The sequence below is a fragment of the Cyprinus carpio genome, chromosome A3 (assembly GCF_018340385.1).
Source record: "Cyprinus carpio isolate SPL01 chromosome A3, ASM1834038v1, whole genome shotgun sequence".
NCBI classification, from domain to species: Eukaryota; Metazoa; Chordata; class Actinopteri; order Cypriniformes; family Cyprinidae; genus Cyprinus; species Cyprinus carpio.
The window spans coordinates 10,982,341-11,002,327 of record NC_056574.1 but is presented as its reverse complement, the minus strand read 5'-3'; the positions used below and the strand labels follow the sequence as shown (position 1 = coordinate 11,002,327).

General features: G+C 37.6%; 1 protein-coding gene across 1 annotated transcript; it reads right to left on the bottom strand.

Annotated features, from left to right (window-relative positions):
- LOC109046677 (Fc receptor-like protein 5) lies at positions 1-15,813 on the bottom strand. The gene is made up of 7 exons (XM_042732510.1): positions 15,253-15,813; positions 14,585-14,620; positions 2,318-2,590; positions 2,114-2,248; positions 1,765-1,935; positions 498-779; positions 1-257 (listed from the first exon to the last, which is right to left on the bottom strand). The coding sequence occupies exons 1-7, from the start codon at positions 15,377-15,379 to the stop codon at positions 1-3; spliced, it is 1,281 nt and encodes a 426-aa protein (XP_042588444.1). The 5' UTR covers positions 15,380-15,813.
- Positions 15,814-19,987: the final 4,174 nt, after the last annotated feature.

Below are 19,987 nucleotides of genomic sequence, written 5' to 3'. Positions count from 1 at the left end.
CTATTGACTCTCACCTGTAACTGAGATCCAGCTCTTGGGGGACTCTCCTCTCTCTGAGTGTTTGCAGTAGTAGAAACCCTCATGTGACTTTGAGACAGTAGAGATGATCATCTCTGTAGTTTGATTCTTGATGAGTGATCCATCTTTATAGAAATCAGCTCTGAGGTTTGGTGGAGTTGAATGTTGATATAAACAGCGTAGAGTCAGAGTATCTCCTTCAGTCACAGGATGAACAGGACTCTCCAGAATCACATCATCTACAGAAACAGAAGAAACATGAGCTGTTGGCAAATCGTTAAATTATATGAAAAATATGTAAACAAAAAATAAAGGTTTTAAAAAAAAAAGGTTTTATGTTAAAACTAGATTTGTTTTGTACTGCCTGCCCACTGAGTGTTTTTTGCCCACTGATGCATCCTGCACTTGTTTAATCAACCTGCTTTATGTATTGATGTGTAAGCTGCCAGTGAAATAAATAAATACACAAACAGACTCACAGTGTACAGTGATATTAACAGGATGACTGTTCTCTCCAGATTCAGTCTGACACCAGTACACTCCAGTGTCTGATGTGATGGTGGAGCTGATTGTACATGTAGATCCTGTTTGTGATCCCCACACTGATGATGAACAATCTTCCCACTGTTCACTATCTGTGTATCTTCTCACGCTCCATCTATCAGAGTTACTCTGGTCCTCACAGCTCAGAGAGAGAGAGACAAATGTGAAGTGTTGAGTTCTGCTGGGACTGATGATCAGAGAGACTAGAGGAGAAACACCTGAGAAGACAATTACAGATACAATTTAAGAAGCGTTTCAAAATGAATTTATATTAAAGTGGTCAAAGCACATATTGTTTTTATTAGGCATATTTATTTATTTTCCCTCAGATCCTTAGTAATTTTTTTTACCCACAAATACTAATATTTATTTTTTCATAAACATTTTCCACTCTCTCTCTGACTCTCAGAATTAAACGGCCGTAACAAAGGAGTCTTTTGCTCTTACACCACATAATCCCCTCCTGTAAAATTCAAAAACAAAACTTTTTGCAACAAAAATTTTTTTCTTTCTTTTTTTCTGTATTGACAGCCGTTCAAATGCAGCTGTGAATTATGACATAATTTTTAAACATTTGTAAATCACAATATATCATAGCTTTCTTGCACCTCATTGCTAATTACAAAACTGAAGTTTCAACTATAAATTCTGATTGGATGAGTCACAATTTAAGTGCTGATAAACAGCTGCAACCACACATTCTGCTGTTTATTCATGTGGCAAACTGCTACATTGCATTGCAGGAGTAAACAGCCTGATGTTGATCATTAGACAGTAACAGGAAATAATATAAAATAAAAAAGTTACATGTAAGTGAATAAAATGAATATTAAGAAATTAAATGCGTAAATAAGAATGACAAAGTAATAAGAAAGAAATGAAGAAACAACATAAATGAAGTAAAGCACAGATGTATGTTTGCTCTCTTCATACAAAGGTTGCTATTTAATAGCTCAAATGAGATCCTCAGATCCTTCACCCAGTACCTGTGGAAGAATCAGTGTAATACTCAGTCTAAAGAGGCTGCTACATTTGCTATATGCTATATTTTGGAATGGCGACTTTTGATTTCTGAAACAGTATGTAAACATCAAGGAATTAAATTTTTTATGATACAGAGTAATCAGTTAGTGTATCATATAACACACTCTCACACATTCTTGTTTAAGTTGGGCTTCATTCATTCATTCTGTTTGAACTTACCAGTGACCCATACTGGCTGTTTGTTGCTGTAGGTTGTATAATAACCTGGTTTTCCTCTCTCTGCTGTGCACACATACACTCCTGTGTGTTTTACAGCAGCAGAACTGACAGTGTAGTTTCCTCCAGCTCCTCTGCTGCTGTCTGAGAGCAGCTGATAATGATTTCTGTAGTCTGTAAAAAGTAAAAATGTGCAGTTACCTTAAGAAGCTGTTTCCACAGAAGTCTTGTAAATTACATCTGGTATAAAATGATTTAGATTGATTCAATATTTTTTAATCTCAATAATATTTCTGACTTGAATAATACTAGTTAATTCAGATATTAAGGCATGAAGCACATTATATCTTACCTGATGAAGCAGTTAGAGTGTACCAGCTGAATGTCCAGCCTGTAGAGGAGCTGTTAAGCTCACAGATCAGAGTCACTGAATCTCCTTCAGCCAACCACTTCTGTGGAGAAACACTTAAAACTGCCTGGGGTCTGTCTAAAATAAAGAAATCACTCATTTAATAACATGTAAAGAGTGTGTGTATGAAGAGATGATCAAACTCACCTGATACTGTCAGTGTAACTGCGTCACTGTTTTGTGATGTGCGTGATCCTCCTCTCTCTGCTCCATAACAGAAGTATTTACCTGCGTCAGACTCAGTAACAGACCTGAATGTGTGTTCCTGTAGTTCACTGAAAACACTGCCTGAACTATCTTTATACCAGCTGTACTCCCAGCTAGTGACTCCTTCACCATCAATGTCACATCTGAGAGTGACTGTCTCTCCTCTGAATACATGTTGATCAGGTTTAATGCTCACTTTGGCTTTTGGTGTTTCTGTACAACAACAACAACAAATCACAATGAAAATAATGTGCTGCTTTTACTGTATGAACAGTTACTTAATTGTAAAAGAAAAATCAGGTTAGACTGAAGTGTTGTTCTCTAAAACTGTTTTAATCATTTATTCAGTGTCTTTTGAATAATTTTTATTGTGTTCTCAGAGCATTTCATTATCTGAGAACTACTTGCCGTATATTGTCACTGTTACTGGTTCACTGTAATCTGTGTAATATCCTCCTCTTCGTGCTCTGCACCTGTATTCTCCTCCATCAGAGACTTTCACTGAATCAATTGTTTTAGCTGCAGCTTCAGTAGATTCAGTGTTTGAGTTTTTCCTCCAGAGAAACTCCCATCCATCCCATGACTGATCCACCTCACATCTCAGAGTAACTGAGTCTCCAGTGAACAATGAACTCTGTGGCTCAACAGTCAGAGTTGGTGTGGTCAAATCTGTCAATAAAAAGTCATTTAGAATTTGGAAACATGAGTGGTTAACGATTTTCAGCAGAAGATCTCCTCTTACTGTATAATAATAGGTTGCTGCCGTATGCCTCTAGTTTGAGCTCCGTCACGTTATTTCTCTATCGTCTATTTTTTTTTTTTATTATTGAAATCTATTTTATACACCATCAATTTCATTTCTATAACATGTGAATATATCCTCTATCGTATTCTACAACAAAAACAATCAGCGCGCCTTGTTATCACTAGTTTTATTTTGATTTCCCGAGTCCGCTAGTAGCTTATAGCCCATTAGCATCACCAGCGTGGTTGTCGCTAAACCCGCGTGCATCGCTAATACTCTATTCACACACATTACAATTGCTTTACCCACTGTTACTTGCTTTAATGGCGGATGTTTGTCTACCTTTGAGTGCAGGTGACGACACGTTCGAGCTGCATTCGGTGCAGCCCGAGCCAGTGTTGTAGTCGAGTCACCAACTGTCGAGTCCGAGTCGAGTCTCGAGTCCAAGTCCGAGTCACCAAAGAAGAGTCCGAGTCGAGTCCAAGTCGAGTCACCATTACCAGAGTTCGAGTCCGAGTCGAGTCTCGAGTCCCGTATTCCAGCCTGAGTCGAGTCTCGAGCTCCCAGTGCCTACATGTCTCCACTCTGGGACCTTCAAAGAACTGATAAAATGTATTGAGTTGGTAGGCACTGAAGTCCATTATATGAAGAAAACATCCTGAAATGTTTTCCTTAAAAAACATAATTTATTTTCCACTGAAGAAAAAAAGCCATGGATATCCTGGATGGCATTGGGAGGAGTAAATGATTAGGAAATTTTCATTTTTGTGTGAACTAATCCTTTAACACTGTATTACAGAAATACACTCAGCGAAAAAAAGAAACGTGCAATTTTACAGGACACTGTATTTTAAAGATACTTAAAACGTTAAAATCAATACGATATGCCGAGAGAGAGAGAGAGAGAGAGAGAGAGAGAGAGAGAGAGAGAGAGTGTGTGTGTGAGAGAGAGAGAGAGCACGTTTGTGTGTGAGTGACCGAGTGAGTGATTTAGCGTGAGTGCGTTTGTATGTGTTCAAGTGAATGTGTGTGTGTGTGTGTGACGGCACGCGACTGGTTAGAAAGCAACGTGTAACGTTAGTCTGACATGTTTCTTGTTCACGACACCACAGGATTTTAGGAGTCAAAATTGCGTCATCCATCTGACATAGTGACTATCGCAACAGGCAAAAAACATCATGTAATCTGATCTGACATGCACGAGCGTAAAGTGAGTGTGTTATCAAGCAAAGAGAGCGAGCGGTAGCAGTGTCTGTGAGGGGAAAAAATAGATCCCGGCCGGTCTTGGGCACGAAACAGGAAAAGTGTAACACCTTATATAATTTCTTTTATAACATATTTAGTCAAAAACAACGTGATGAATGCTCAAGTCCGATTTTATATATCCTCGAGTCCGAGTCCAAGTACAAGTCATCAGTCCGCGAGTCCAAGAATAGTGACTCGAGTCGGACTCGAGTACTCCATCACTGGCCCGAGCTGGAGGCCGTGGAGAAACAGATTCGGGTTCTGGAGCAGAGGCAGGCCCAGCTGAGAGAGCGGAGATCCACGCTGGAAAACTCCCGGGCTGACGCTCACAAGTCCAGGGTAAGTATACAGTGCGCCACTAACAGTCCCACCACCTCCACCCCGTGTGTTTCTCTGCAAAGGCCCGGTGCACCCAGGACACGATCTGCTCAGATGTCCTTCACTCCGGCGCCGGGACCAGCCGCGGCGCTACCATTGGGCCCGGGTGGGCCTGGGCCCACCCATTTAAGGTCCGGGCCCACCCATTTTGGCCCAGGCCTATGAGTAGTGAGTGAATTTCATTCTAGCGGTTCATCCAATAACCAGCCCGAGGAAAGCTTTGAGCGAAATCTTCTCAGCCAATCAGCGGCTTCTACCCCACCAGCAAGTGATCCAATGAAATGAATGACGTTGGCGGACGTCATTCATTCAAGACAGACACAGACAGTTTTGCCGATATGAAACGTAAAACAAAACAAAGCAGCTTATTTTATTTTAAATTCAGCAAGAAATGCTCCGAGGAACAGCAGGAGGAAACTCCTGCAAATTTAAGTTGCGACTTACCATCCTGCTCGGCCGCCCTCTCCCCATCAAGTCCTCCCGTAGTAGGCACACCCTCACACCAGCAAGGCAAGTATAGGCTAAAAGTTAGGGTAACGATATCGTTAGTGTCTGGCCGTCTATATGCACATTTTTTTTTCAACGGAGATGAAGGGAAACCCGTTTTTTTTGGGGGGGGGGGGTCTTATTTTAACTGGCCCATCCAGTTTTCTGGAGGCCCACCTACAATAAAAATCCTGGCGCCGCTACTGGCCGGGACACCACGGACCCTGGGTGCATCCGCAGCGGAGGACGCGAGCCAGGCCCCGGACGACGACTTCTCCCCCTCCGATCTTCGAGATCTCCACACGGAACCGCTTCTCTCCCCTCCGGGAGACGGAACGCGACGCTGTGATCGTCGGAGACTCCATCGTCCGACACGTCCGTGCTACGTTAGCCGAAGGTAAAGTGCACACTCACTGTTTCCTGGTGCTCGTATTCTCAATGTTTCTGACAGTTACCCGCAATCCTGAAGGCCGACGTGACATCTCCGTCTGACTTATAACGTCACGTCTGCGTCTGACTTTTTTTTTTTTTTTGTGATTGCAGTTTTTAGTGCGTCTTTCTCCCGGCCAACTCAATATACATTAATTGCGGGCATATTAAATATACATATAGAGCTGAAACAACTAATCGATTTAATCGATTAAAATCGATTATTAAAATAGTTGTCAACTAATTTAGTAATCGATTCGTTGCTAAATAATTTTTATTTGCCGTAAGCGGCTCATTTCGTGCATATTTTAAATCTGCGGTGACCAAAGTGTGGCAGTAATGAGCCACCGGAGGTTTTACTCAGCCAGTACAGCAGGAGAAGTAGCGAATAGCCAATAGCTGGCCTCGTTTTATGTCACGTGCTTCCCGCACAGCGTCTCTCGTCTGCAGCATTCAGCGTGATGGGTGAGGCAGGCGGCAGTGGAGTAAGCTTGAGAAAGAAAAAGAAAAAAGCGGAAGATAAAACTAATCAGACGAAGTCATCCAAAGTGTGGGAGCAAAAAGAGAGCAAGCCTAACTGTTAAGCCCTGAACATTTGGACATGTTGACCTTTTTGCACTGCAATGCAAAGTTTTTCTCAAATAATGAGTGAATAGTGTTCTGCCTCATTTCCCACAGGTAGTCGATTTCCTGTCAGTTCAGGCATAAGCTGTTTTGTTAACATTTTATCGCTTTATTACATTTTTGAATTTTGCACTGTTATAAGGACCACTACATATTTAAATCCGATGAAAATCACAGTGTGCAAAGACTTTTATTTGTGTAGATTCTGCAGTACAATGTTGTTTGCAAATGTTTAGTCGTAAAAGCTGATAACATTGCTTTTTAACAACATTTAAAGCTTTGCCGTTTACCAGTTCGTAATTCAGTCTTGCAGCCTAATTATGACTGAATGAGAGAGGTTAATGTTTAAATGTATTTGAAATGCACTTTTTTCTAAGCATTCACTGCTCTTTTTCACACAGCAGGTTTTTTGTGTGTGACCAATTTTTTTTCTGGACAACCTTCTGATGGATTTTACTTTAAATTTTACTTTAAAATGTGAGTTCCATTCAGGTTTCATGCCATTGGCACTTTATTGGAAGGATTGTTTACAATTTCACAGCATAAGCTATAAAGCTGTTTCCCAGGTATAAGCTGTGTGTTTACAGAAAAAAAATAATAAAATGCAATTTACTGCAATTTTAATTCTGTTTTATTCTTATTCTTTGTGATAATATGTTCTGAAAGATTCCTTAATAAGCTTTGTAAGGGGTGTTAAACTACTTTAGGAGCCCTAAGGACTGCCATGGTGAAAACATTATTTGAAATCTCCTTGTGAAATTTGCTAGAGTATGTATGGGTCAGTGTTTTGATTGCAGAAGAGTTCGACAAAGGATAACTAACACATAATAAAACACAACTCCAGGTATGTTTTTGATGAGGATATGACAATGCAAAATGGTTAAAATATCTAAAAAGTCTGTTGAATGATAAAGACCCTTTGTTAATAATTTACTTGGGGAAAAAATGGGCAAAACTAAAATATAAGTACATAAACCGATTCATCGATTAATCGTAAAAATAATCGACCGATTAATCGATTATCAAAATAATCGTTAGTTGCAGCCCTATATACATATATTAATATATAATAATTTAAAAGTAGAAAGATAACAAAGTATAAAGCCTATAAATAACAAAAGCAATCCTTTAGCGAGGTTTGTGTTGCTAATAGGCCTACTTATGTCATTTATTTTTATGAAATCCTTTTTGAAATTACATTTGGGGGTTATTGTGTTTTTATTTTACATTTTTAATGTAGCCTACAGCACTTGATGGCCAACCCATCAATTGCAGTTGGCTGCTAGATTTGAGACTGTTGCTGTAATTATAAAATACATAGAAAAATGCATTATGCCTGATTAATGATCACCTTTCTTCTTATATTTTACATTTAAAATATAAATTAGGATTCTAATATTATTTTATTATTCAATTGTTTTTTCCTTTCTTTTTTTAATGTAAACTTTTCGTTATCATTGAGAAAACCTAAGATAAGCTTATTTTAAGCTCTATGATCAGTGAATTATGTGTACCAAACAAGCAAAGAAGAATTAAACAGGCTATATAAGGGTGTGCGATAGAGACAAAAATGATATCTCAATATTTTCTGGGATTTTTAGCCATAACCATAATCAGACTATATTTTTCTGAGTGTGTTGGAGAAGCTGACTCCTAAAGTTGTTCATATTCTTTATATTCTGCATAGTCAGTTCACAGCAGTGATGGAAATTAATATTTTCCAACAAATTTTTATTTATTTTTACCCTTCATGGGCATTTTATATTTTTTCTAGAAGTGTGCATTATATTTGCGTCAAATTCTTAAATTCAACCAATAAAGTGAATTAGAATAATAAGACATTCGGGGCTGTTACCAAACCAATAAAAATCATTATAAACAAAATCTTTGCAACGCAGAGGAAACAAGCTGCATCTGAAGCAGCATTTAGATGTATTTACACATTGTTTAATGCAGGACATGAATCCTTTAACCTGTAGTTATAAATGCAGAAATAATGTTTTGATAATTTAATCCTAAAACGTTGAATAGCCTACTGATATTTACAATTATAAAGGAAAACATTTTAAATACTTTAAACTACTTTAAATGTGAAATGAAAACCGCCAGTAGGTGGCAGAAAGTCACTATTAATAAGTGAGTCATTGATCATTTAAACGGTTGATAACAGTTTTTCTCAGTCGCTTTGGTGCATTTCTCACATTACAATTTACATTTGCACAACAGTTAGTTCAACCTCCACAACATTTAGTCATTTGTGCACATCATAGTAGCAGTTTCTCATTCCTTCAAACAAATTGCAAATGCTTTTGGACATGCATCAATTGCTTTCATACAACTCTCTGCTGTTTTATAACATTATCATTTGCTTATGTCATGTCAGTCAAAATTAACTACTTGTGAATGCTGAATAGTCATTCCATATAAAACTAATAGTCTTCATTTCATTGCTTGAGTCATTACATACAAAAATGTTGAACTAGATGTCAAAATCTGTCAAGCAAATTTTACACATTTTTTTAGACACTCTTTACACTGACATAATCCCTGAGAATGAGAGGGGTCTAACTGGAGACCATCTGAGCAAGCATGTTGTTGTTTTGGATAATGTGCGTTTTCACCACTCAGATGTCGTCAGACAGTGGTTTGCAGCACATGATAGGATGCTGGTGGCATATCTCCCTCCCTACTCACCAATCCTAAATCCAATAGAGGAGTTTTTCTCTTCCTGGAGGTGGAAGGTATATGACCGGCATCCACATACCCAAATGGCCCTGCTAGCGGCCATGGATGCAGCATGTAATGACATCACAGCAGAGTCCTGGATTCCCCACTCGAGGAGATACTTTCTTCACTGCATTGCAAGAGATGATATTCGCTGTGATGCAGAAGAAACTATGTGGCCAGACAGAGAGGAACATCTGGATGTGCATGAATGATTACAGTACTATGCATGTTCAGTTCCAGTATGTACTGCAATATTGTTTACAGTTGCACAGCTCTACCCAAAGGGAGTTTATGTTTGTTGTAAATAAGGGAGTATTTTTTCTTTTGCACAATGCTGTAAACAAATTAGAATTGCAAAGAGCATATTCAGTAAAAATGTGAAACATACATATTACAGTAAGTGTCTTGTACCAGTTACCTCACTAAATACAGTAATGTGTAACTTTACTCTATTTTTCAAATGGCTGTGCAAATAGTATATAGTGCTGTCTTGAGCATTTTCAGGTAGTGTCAACAAGATCTGACTTTTTTGCATTGGAAAACATTGACAAAGTAAACTGTCATAATGAAAACACGACAAAACCATTTGACTATCTTGTTCATAAACAATGGTGTCAGGACTTTTCATCATGATGACACTGACACTTTCATTGACATGAATATTTGCGTTTGAGGAATGACCTATCCATTTTGAGCAAGTGACACGCTTTTGCAGGTTATCAACTAGGTTTTGCAGTTTGTAATTGTTTTGAGAACTGCATTAACTGTTGTGCAAATGTAAATAGTGATGTGAGAAATGCAGCAAAGCGACTGAGAAAAACTGTAATTCAGGAAAGAAACACTGTCATGTTGTTCAGAGACGCAAAAACAGCACAGTGGCTCTGTTTGGAATGAGCTACTTTTATTGTATTGTAAAAATATATTTGTATTTGTATTATTATACAAAAATAGGCAATATGGTGTGTCTTAAACAGAAGTCTGTTAATGTTAACTTCTTGTTTATTTAGCTGATGTAAAATTTATATACAAGGGAACGAATAGAGCCCTGCACAGCTTATCAGAATTCTAGTCCCGAGTCTGACTGGATCCCCTGTCTTTTTCTCTCTCTCTTTCCCATACACTGCTGATGATGCAGCCATTACAATATTTCAGTTTTGTTTTTAATGGCAAAGTGGTCATATCTTTTGTTTCTCTATTAAGTTAAATTAAAAATATGTTTGGAACATTCTATGTTTGTTAAATTCAGGGATTTTTTTTATTTTTATTTTTATTTTTTTCTAAGGAACAACCAAGAGGCCAGCAGGAAGCACAATGAGCATATGTTTGATCAATTTAGCCTTCTTCTCAAATCAACACGACTTGCCTTAAATAAAATCTATGGATAAGAAAAAAAAAAAAAAAAAAAAAAAACAACTACAATGCATTTCACCATACTAATTATTTTTTTTCCCCTAGGCAAGGCAAGGCAAGGCAAGGCAAGTTTATTTATATAGCACATTTCGTACACAATGGTAATTCAAAGTGCTTTACATAAAAGAAGGTAAAATAATCATGAAAAAAAATAATAACAAAAATAAAACAGGCAATTTTAAAACATTGGAAATGATTTAAAAATTGACGTATTTAAAATGAATTTAAAACAGTTAAAAACAGAAAATGATTTTACATAGAATATAGTGAATATGTAAAATACAGTGCAATCAATTCGGACATCGCACATTGCTCATTCAACAAATGCACAGCTAAACAGATGAGTTTTGAGTCTAGATTTAAATGTGACTAATGTTTTAGCACATCTGATCTCTTCTGGAAGCTGATTCCAACTGCGGGCGGCATAATAACTAAAGGCGGACTCCCCTTGTTTTGTTTGAACCCTTGGTATTTCTAACTGACTCGATCCTAATGATCTGAGTGGTCTGTTAGGTTTATATTCAGTGAACATATCTGCAATATATTTTGGTCCTAGGTCATTGAGTGATTTATAAACGAGCAAAAGTACTTTAAAATCAATCCTAAATGTAACTGGAAGCCAGTGTAAGGACCTAAGGACTGGTGTGATATGCTCAGATTTTCTGGTTCTGCAGCTGTCTAATGGTCTTCTTGGGAAGGCCGGTGAGGAGACCATTACAATAGTCCACCCTGCTGGTGATAAAGGCATGAACAAGTTTCTCTAAGTCTTGACTGGAAACAAAACATCTAATTCTTGCAATGTTTTTTAGATGATAGTATGCTGATTTAGTTACTGCTTTGACATGACTACTGAAACTAAGATCTGTCTCCAGAATCACACCAAGATTCCTGATTTTTAGTTGTTTGTCCCCTTGAGTCAAGGTATGCATTCACCTTGAAAACTTCATCTTTGTTTCCAAATGCAATAACTTCAGTTTTTTCCTTGTTTAACTGAAGAAAGTTCTGGCACATCCAACTATTAATTTCATCAATACATTGGCAGAGGGAGTCAATGGGGCTGTAGTCATTTGGCGATAAGGCTAGGTAAATCTGGGTATCATCAGCATAGCTGTGATAGGCAATTTGGTTCTTTCTCATTATCTGACTTAGTGGGAGCATATACAGGCTAAACAAGAGCGGTGCCAGAATTGAGCCTTGTGGGACTCCGCATGTCATGGACGTCCACTTAGACTTATGCTCTCCTAGACTCACATAATAACCTCTCCCTTCTAAGTATGACCTGAACCATTTGAGTACCATCCCAGAAAGCCCGACCCAGTTTTCCAGTCTCTCTAGTAGTATGTTATGATCGACAGTGTCAAACGCAGCACTGAGATCTAGCAATACCAGCACTGATATTTTGCCAGAGTCAGAATTTAAGCGAATATCATTTATTATCTTAATGAGCGCTGTCTCTGTGCTGTGATGCAGTCGAAAACCAGATTGAAAATTGTCCAGGTATCCATTTGAGTTTAAGTATTTGTTCAGCTGATTAAAAACTACCTTTTCTATAATTTTGCCTATAAAAGGAATATTAGATATTGGTCTATAATTGCTCAAAATGGTGTTATCAAGATTGCTCTTTTTCAGGAGGGGCTTAACAACTGCAGTTTTCAGGGAGTTTGGAAATGTCCCAGAAAGAAGTGAGGCGTTCACCACTTCTAAGAGATCTGCTTCTAAAACAGTTAAGCACACTTTTGAAAAAAGATGTGGGAAGTGTAACAAGATCGCAGGTTGACGATTTTAGGTGCTGCACTATTTCTTCCAAAATTTTGCTATCAATTGCTTCAAAAATAGACATAGTATCTTTTTGATATTTGCGTCCAGATCTGTCTGACCTCTGCATTACTTGAGGATGTGCTAATTGCCTTCCTGATATTAATGATCTTCTCAGAAAAGAAGGAAGCAAACTCATTGCATTTGCTAACTGAGAGCATTTCACAGGGAATCTGACTTTGGGGGTTTGTCAGTCTCTCAACAGTGGCAAAAAGAGTACGAGTGTTGTTTAAGTTACTGTTTATAAGATTTGAGAAGAAATTCTGTCTAGCTGTGGCTAGTTTCACATTAAAAGCATGAAGGCTGTCTTTATAAATGCTATAGTGAATTTCAAGTTTCGTCTTCCTCCACATCCGCTCGGCTTTTCTGCATTATCTTTTCATAGTCTGAACTGCTGTTGATCTTCTCCAAACTGATTTCTGTCTGTTTGTTTTCTTACTGACTATTATTGGAGCAATATCATCAATAACATTCTTAACTTTTGAGTTAAAGGAATCAAGGAGAATATCAACAGAGATAAATGTGCGCTGTTGATGAAAAAAAAAAAAAAAAAACACGGAAGAACCCAGACGAGACGCAGACGTGACGTTCAGGCAGCCAAACTGTAAAAGTTGCAGATGCAGACATCACGTAGACGACACGTTAAGACAGTCGAACTGTAATGTGGCAGACGCAGACGTGACGTTCAGTGAGACGAGTGCATGTAACAACGTCATATTAAAGAGCTCGACGGAACTCCATATATTAAAGAGCTCGACGGAACTCCATATAAATAACAACGTGGCGACGATCATCGTGTCAGGACCACTGCCCACGTATCAACTAGGACACGAAAGGTTCAGTAGACTTTTTGCTCTAAATGAATGGTTATTGTCATGGTGTAAAGAACAGAAACTGCTCTTTGTTAATAATTGAAATCTTTTCTGGGAGCGTCCTAGGCTTTTTCGCGCTGATGGCCTGCACCCCAGCAGAGTCGGAGCGGATCTCCTCTCGGACAACATCTCCAGGACTCTACGCTCCATTTGACTAGTAAGCCAATTCTAAAATAACTGCTATGATGGCTTTTGTTCTACCCGCTTAAATGTTAGAAGTACTTGCGCTGTCCAGTCTATTAAGACTGTGTCTGTTCCCTGAATAGTGAGGTCAAAATATAAATTTAATGTAGGATCTAGAAAAAATCTTATCGTGATTAAACCAGAAAAACGTAAAATAAATGAACAAAAACAATTTTTAAAGTTTGGGCTCATAAACATTAGATCACTCACACCCAAAGCAGTTATTGTAAATGAAATGATCACAGATAATAGTTTTGATGTACTCTGCTTGACTGAAACCTGGCTAAAACCAAATGATTATATTGGTCTAAATGAGTCTACTCCACCAAACTACTGTTATAAAAGCATGAACCCCGTCAGACTGGTCGTGGGGGAGGTGTTGCAACAATATATAGTGATATTCTCAATGTTACCCAGAAAACAGGACACAGGTTTAAATCATTTGAAATACTTCTGCTTAATGTTACACTGTCAGATATGCAAAAGAAATCTGTCGTATCTCTTGCTCTGGCTATTGCGTATAGACCACCAGGGCCATATACAGAATTCCTAAAAGAATTTGGAGATTTCCTCTCAGACCTGTTGGTTACCGCTGATAAAGTGCTAATTTTCGGAGATTTTAACATTCACGTTGATAATACAAATGATGCATTAGGACTTGCGTTTACTGACTTATTGAACTGTTTTGGAGTAAAGCAAAATGTCACCGGGCCCACTCATCGTTTTAATCATACACTAGATTTAATTATATCGCATGGAATCGATCTTACTGATATAGATATCATACCTCAAAGTGATGATGTTACTGACCATTTCCTTGTATCGTGCATTCTGCGTATTAATAATAATAACTATATAGCTTCGCGTTATCGTCCAGGCAGAACTATTGTTCCAGCCACCAAAGACAGATTCACAAATAACCTGCCTGATTTATCTCAACTGCTCTGTGTACCCATAAATACATAAATATGCACATAAACTGACAGTCATCACTGATAAGCTACTACTAAATATTGTAGAAACTTAATTTTCTGTAAAGTTGCTTTGCAATGATTTGTATCGTAAAAAGCGCTATACAAATAAACTTGAATTGAATTGAATTGAATAATTACTGTGCTCTGATTTCATTCTCATTTGTTGTCGGACCTCAGTCTGTCACATTAATAAAATAAATAAAAATTGTGCATTTATAATCATAATGAAATGTAACTCTCATTTCTCAACTCTAAGTTGGTTTGTAAGTTACTGTAGAATCACTCATATGTGAGAAATATATGAATCAAATTCACTCACCTTCAGTGTGTCCAGAGTGGATGTGTGAAATCAGCACTAAAACACAAAAAGTAAAAACTCATTACAGTATGAACATTGAGCTGATCAACTGTGCATTTTATGTCATCTATAAGTTGTCTAGAGCTAAAGTCATCTGTATGAGTACAGATGATGATGATTTGGTTAAAAACAATAAGATTCAAAACATGCTGCCAAAAAGAGCTTGATCTGTCTAGACTGAGTTTGAGTTTCAGGAAATTGAGTTTTATGGAACCTGAGAATTTTTCCAGAATATGATAATTGCAAAGATTAAAACATATTGAGAGGGTATATGTGTCCAGATAAACATTAAAACGTATGACTAATAGCATAGGTATCTAAATATCTATAGACAACAGGGACAATAACTGCAAAACAAACCAACAGAACTGAATCAACAACATTAAACAGCACAAAACTGAATGTCTGAACAAACACACAGATCTACAACACAACAGAGTACATTTCTCTTTCACAAACAGCACTAACTTCCTCTTCCTCTTTCAAACTCATCTTTCACTCACATAACATGCAGCTGGATTTGAAACTCTGAGAGCAGCAAGAAAAGACATAAATAAGGAACACTAAAACACTTGATCATTTACATAATATAATAGCAATTATCTATATACAGTAAAAATAATACTCACAGAGCACAAGAGGAAGTGGACTGAGCTCCATACTGACTGAATGATGACAGACAGTTGAAGACACAGAATGTGTTAAAGCCTCAAGACTTCCTGAAAACTTACAGTCATCATGACAGACTAAAGACATACAAATGTACCTTCATGTGTTACAGAAATTCTTTTGAAAATGTTGATAATCTTGTAACATGTTTTCTAAAAAAATGTCATACTGAGTAACATGCAAGTTTTCTACAGGAATGTTGTCATGACTCATTCAGTATTAAACTGAACATTTATTTACCTTTATGAAATGTTATTTTCTTGTGTCTTTAATGAACAAGGTAAGTTAAACAATATTTTGATTGCTTTTATTGTAATTGCAGTATTGTATTTATAAATTTGTTGAAATAAATTGAACAACCGCTGCTCCTTCCTGTCACGAATCTGGCCTCTGTGGCCCTCCCCGAACACCACCGGAGGGAAGCCTCTCCTATAGTTTAGAACTACATATCCCACAATACCCCGTACCTGAGACTGATTGCCAGCACAGGTGTTTCCTATCTCAGTGACGAGTGTTTTCCCTGTATCCTGATCCCCTGTGTATTACCTCGGACTGATATTGTTATTCTGTGATTCTCTGCTGCTTGCCCCGGCTTCTGCCTGGTAAACCTGTTCATGCTTTTGGATTTGTCTCTGATACCCCTGTTGCTGTTGTCTGATCTTTGCCTTTTTGACACTGCTCTTAAAATAAAGCTGCAAATGTATCACCGTGCCTCAGAACCCTCATTACACTTCCTCAATGGTTAGTGCCACTGAAATGAAATACAACAAACCAAACCACAACTAGACCTCACATCTGCCTATTTCTGTTCAATGAGGCCTCTGACACTGATGGTGTTTGACAAAGATATATTTATACATATGAACACAGTTTATACACAAAGGCAAGGGATGGGCATTAAAACAAACTTAAAGATTATGTTTGCAGTTCCTCTTGATGAATGCATTTTCTTTATCTGAAAAAAAAAAAATGTTTTATTGCAGAAATTCTTATTTTCAGCTTTCAAGTCTGTTTAGTTTAGTAAAAAGGTCAGGAGTCTTTTATTCTCATGGTTGTAAACTAAGCAGTGAAATTTGTGAGGTACTGTAAACTCTGAACAACAACAGCACAGCGACGCCAAACACAAAAGTACAATATAACACAACAACAATGCATGTGCAACATGATATCTTTCTTGTTTAAGTATTTGATATCTTTTGAAGGAACTATTCCATTTACAGTGTATTTATAAACACTTTTAATGTGTTTGCAGAGAGTTGTAGTAATGTAACATCATTAATCATTTTATAAAATACCATGCATATCTTAATCCACGGGGTTTCTTATGTAAAACAGGTCAGTAACTCATAGTAAGTCATTTGTTCAGTATAATTTTTTTTTCTTCAAACATTTTTAGAAAGATGTAGCCTACATCAAATATGCATCAATATTTAAGTGTGAGACTGAGGTGAAAGAGGAACTACTTTAGACAGAATAAGCAGCTTTAGACACATTACTAAGAATTTCTAGCTGATGGTGCCATGATGCCAAATAAACCACATGCAGCTCAACAGACTGCATGTGGTTTTGTATCCTATTTTATTAGTGCTTCATGCAGAATGAGAAATGCTAGTAAATATTAACACATGAATTTTAATTGGTCCTTTTTTTAACTCCTGCATGAGAAGCATCAATATCATTGCTGCTCATACTTTATTTTGCACAGCATTTTGTATGTATTTAAGTAAAAGTTTTCTTAACTGGAGGTACTGCGTCACATAGATTATAGTTTCTATATAACACACAACTCACCAGCCAACTCACTGTCAATTGCTAAAGTCCAGGTCTTAGAATGTGACGTGACATACAGCCAAGTATGGTGACCCATACTCAGAATTCATGCTCTGTATTTAACCCATCCAGAGTGCACACACACAGCAGTGAACACACACACACTGTGAACACACACCAGTGCCTTGCTCAAGGACACCTCAGTCGTGGTACTGAAGGTGGAGAGAGCGCTGTACATTGACTCCCCCCACCTACAATTCCTCCCGGCCCAACACTCTAACTGTTAGGCCACGACTTCCCCTTTATTTCTTTATTTTAAAAAAGGAAACATGAACAGTTCAAAATATAACCCCCACCCCCCCCCCCCCCCCCCCCCCCTACATTACAAGTCAGCAAACTTACACTAAATTGCAGTGTGGATTCATGTGCTTATATTGCTCAAGCCTCAAGCCTCCCCCGCGTGTTTGAGACACTGCCGAGCAGAGTATGAGCGGAGCGGAGTGATTCTGACTGGAGCAAGGAGCGGATTTTTTAAAAGTCAGGAGCGTCGTGGTTTTCACTCGCTCCAGCACCGCTCCATCACGAATACAATTCATGCCAACAGCCCGTAATATAACTGCACATTTAGCAAGAAATCACATGATAAACATATTTAGCTATAGCTTGATACACATAATCTCTCCGATCAGAAGATTATAATGACGGCAATAGTCGAGCGGGATGTTAAAGGCTAGTTCTCAAGGAATTTGTCTTCCTTTTACTGATTATTTTCGGGTTAAAGCATGATTTAAACAGATACAGCACATTCACATGTAATCGCTGTCGCAATAATGCATGCCTTGTTTGCTGCTCTTTCATTTCATTCTTTGTCATTTATGTGAAATGATTGTACCGCAACTAAACAATTTTGCATTATGGATTTACATTTTTTATCTGTTGAACAGCAAACATAAACAAAAAGTAATAAACTCATTATTTTCATTAATTTTACAAAGTAAACAATTTGTTTGCATTTGCGCGAGCATATTCATGAGCATAGTGCAGTGCACGTTTTTGAATTCCAACGGTCGAGAAGAGACTGATCCCCGTCTGCTGATTTAAATTGATGGTCTGACGGAAATATTGTTGTGGTAAGTCAGAGAAATACATCGATTTTTTATGTAATTTACTTGTTATAAGCTTTAAACCCATTAGTAATGAAGTTGTCAATGTTTCTACAGCGGATTTTCTGCGGAGTGCACACTTAAACACGAAAGAGCCTGAACCGCGACGGTGACACAAGTTGCCTTACATCGGTAAGTTTTGTTGTGCTTATTGCAAACTGTTAAATTTGTGTTTTCTGATCCTAAGCTTAGTTTTTAACTGCATATAGTGCTCTAAGCTAGTTTTTGACCGCACACTCAAATGGTCATGAAGAACAGCCTTACAGAACAACAGAGCGCTTGTGCGTTCAGCAAAGGGGCGGTTCTAGACCCTTTTTAGGTGGGCTTCAAAAGAATGTCAGTAACCAAACAGTTAACTGGAAACATTGACATCCATAGTAGGAAAAAAAAATACTATGGAAGTCAATGGTTCCAGTTAACTGTTTGGTTACTGACATTCTTCAAAATATCTTCCCTTGTGTTCAGCAGAAGAAAGAAATTCATACAGGGTTTGAAACAACTTGAGGGTGAGTAAATGATGACAGAATTTTCATTTTAAAGTGAACTATCCCTTTAACTACAATTAATCAGCCTTGATAAAAGTGTATTAAATTGACACTGTATCTTTACTTGGGAATGCACTTGCTTTGTAGACTGTACAATTTAGGGTCTATTAACATGTTCTTATCCCCCTTCATCCATTAATTCCCTAAATCCACTTTTCCTCTTTAGGGATTTGTGGGGAGGCTGGAACCCTTTTTCCCTCAGCAACATTTTTTTTAAATTGCCTGTTCAAATACAAATTTGTTTAATGCTTTATTCACAAGATATACACATGAGAAATTTACATACGCATCATGATTGTTCATTTTAAAGTTTTAGGTGATTTTATAGGGAAAAATCAATAAATTATTTAGAAATTCCACTAATATTTTACATTAATATTACATTTTACAGAATACAACTGTACTTTTTCATGGTAGACTAAGAGGTTAATAAAGTAGTGACATGTACATGATGTGAAATTAATAGTAACTTTCTGTTTTCCTTTCCAAGATTACATAATGGTAGACAAATGGACAACAGATGATGTCTGCAAATGGCTCCAAACCATCAACCTGATTGATTCCAAAGAAGTCTTCAGAGGTATTTAATGGAGTTCTACAAATGTCCATTCTGTGATGTCATTAAGTGTACAATACACAAGTACCTTAAACATTTGCAACTACTTCACACCACACACCAGCGAGACTTCAAAATAATATGTAATATAGAGGGCTGTAAGAGGAGCTACAAGAATGTCTCCAGTTTTAGAAACCACATCTACCGAAAACATTCAACTGCCCTCCATCCAGGAAGGTCTCATGAATCTGAAATAAATGATCCCGACCTCACAGAGACAGAGAGCTTGCCACACATCGATGATAACTGCATCCCTCATTTTGACCTGAATACACTATTGAGTGGTCTAAAACATCATATTGCTCTTTTTATTTTGAATCTTCAGGAAAATGATCTCATCCCTAAAGTTACCCATGACACAGTCACTGCCAGCATACAGTTCATTCTTAATTTCGTCCGAGAGGAGTATGCTGAAATAATTAAATTCCATCTAGACCAGTCTGGATTTAGGTTAGAAGACAATGAGGATTTAAATAATTTGCTGTCTAGTGAGGTCCTATTTGACTCTGTATTTGAGTCTGTACTGACAGAATATCAGCTAACCCAATACTGCAAAGAGCATCTGCATCTTGTTCAGCCTGTTCATCATGTGCTCGGTGTT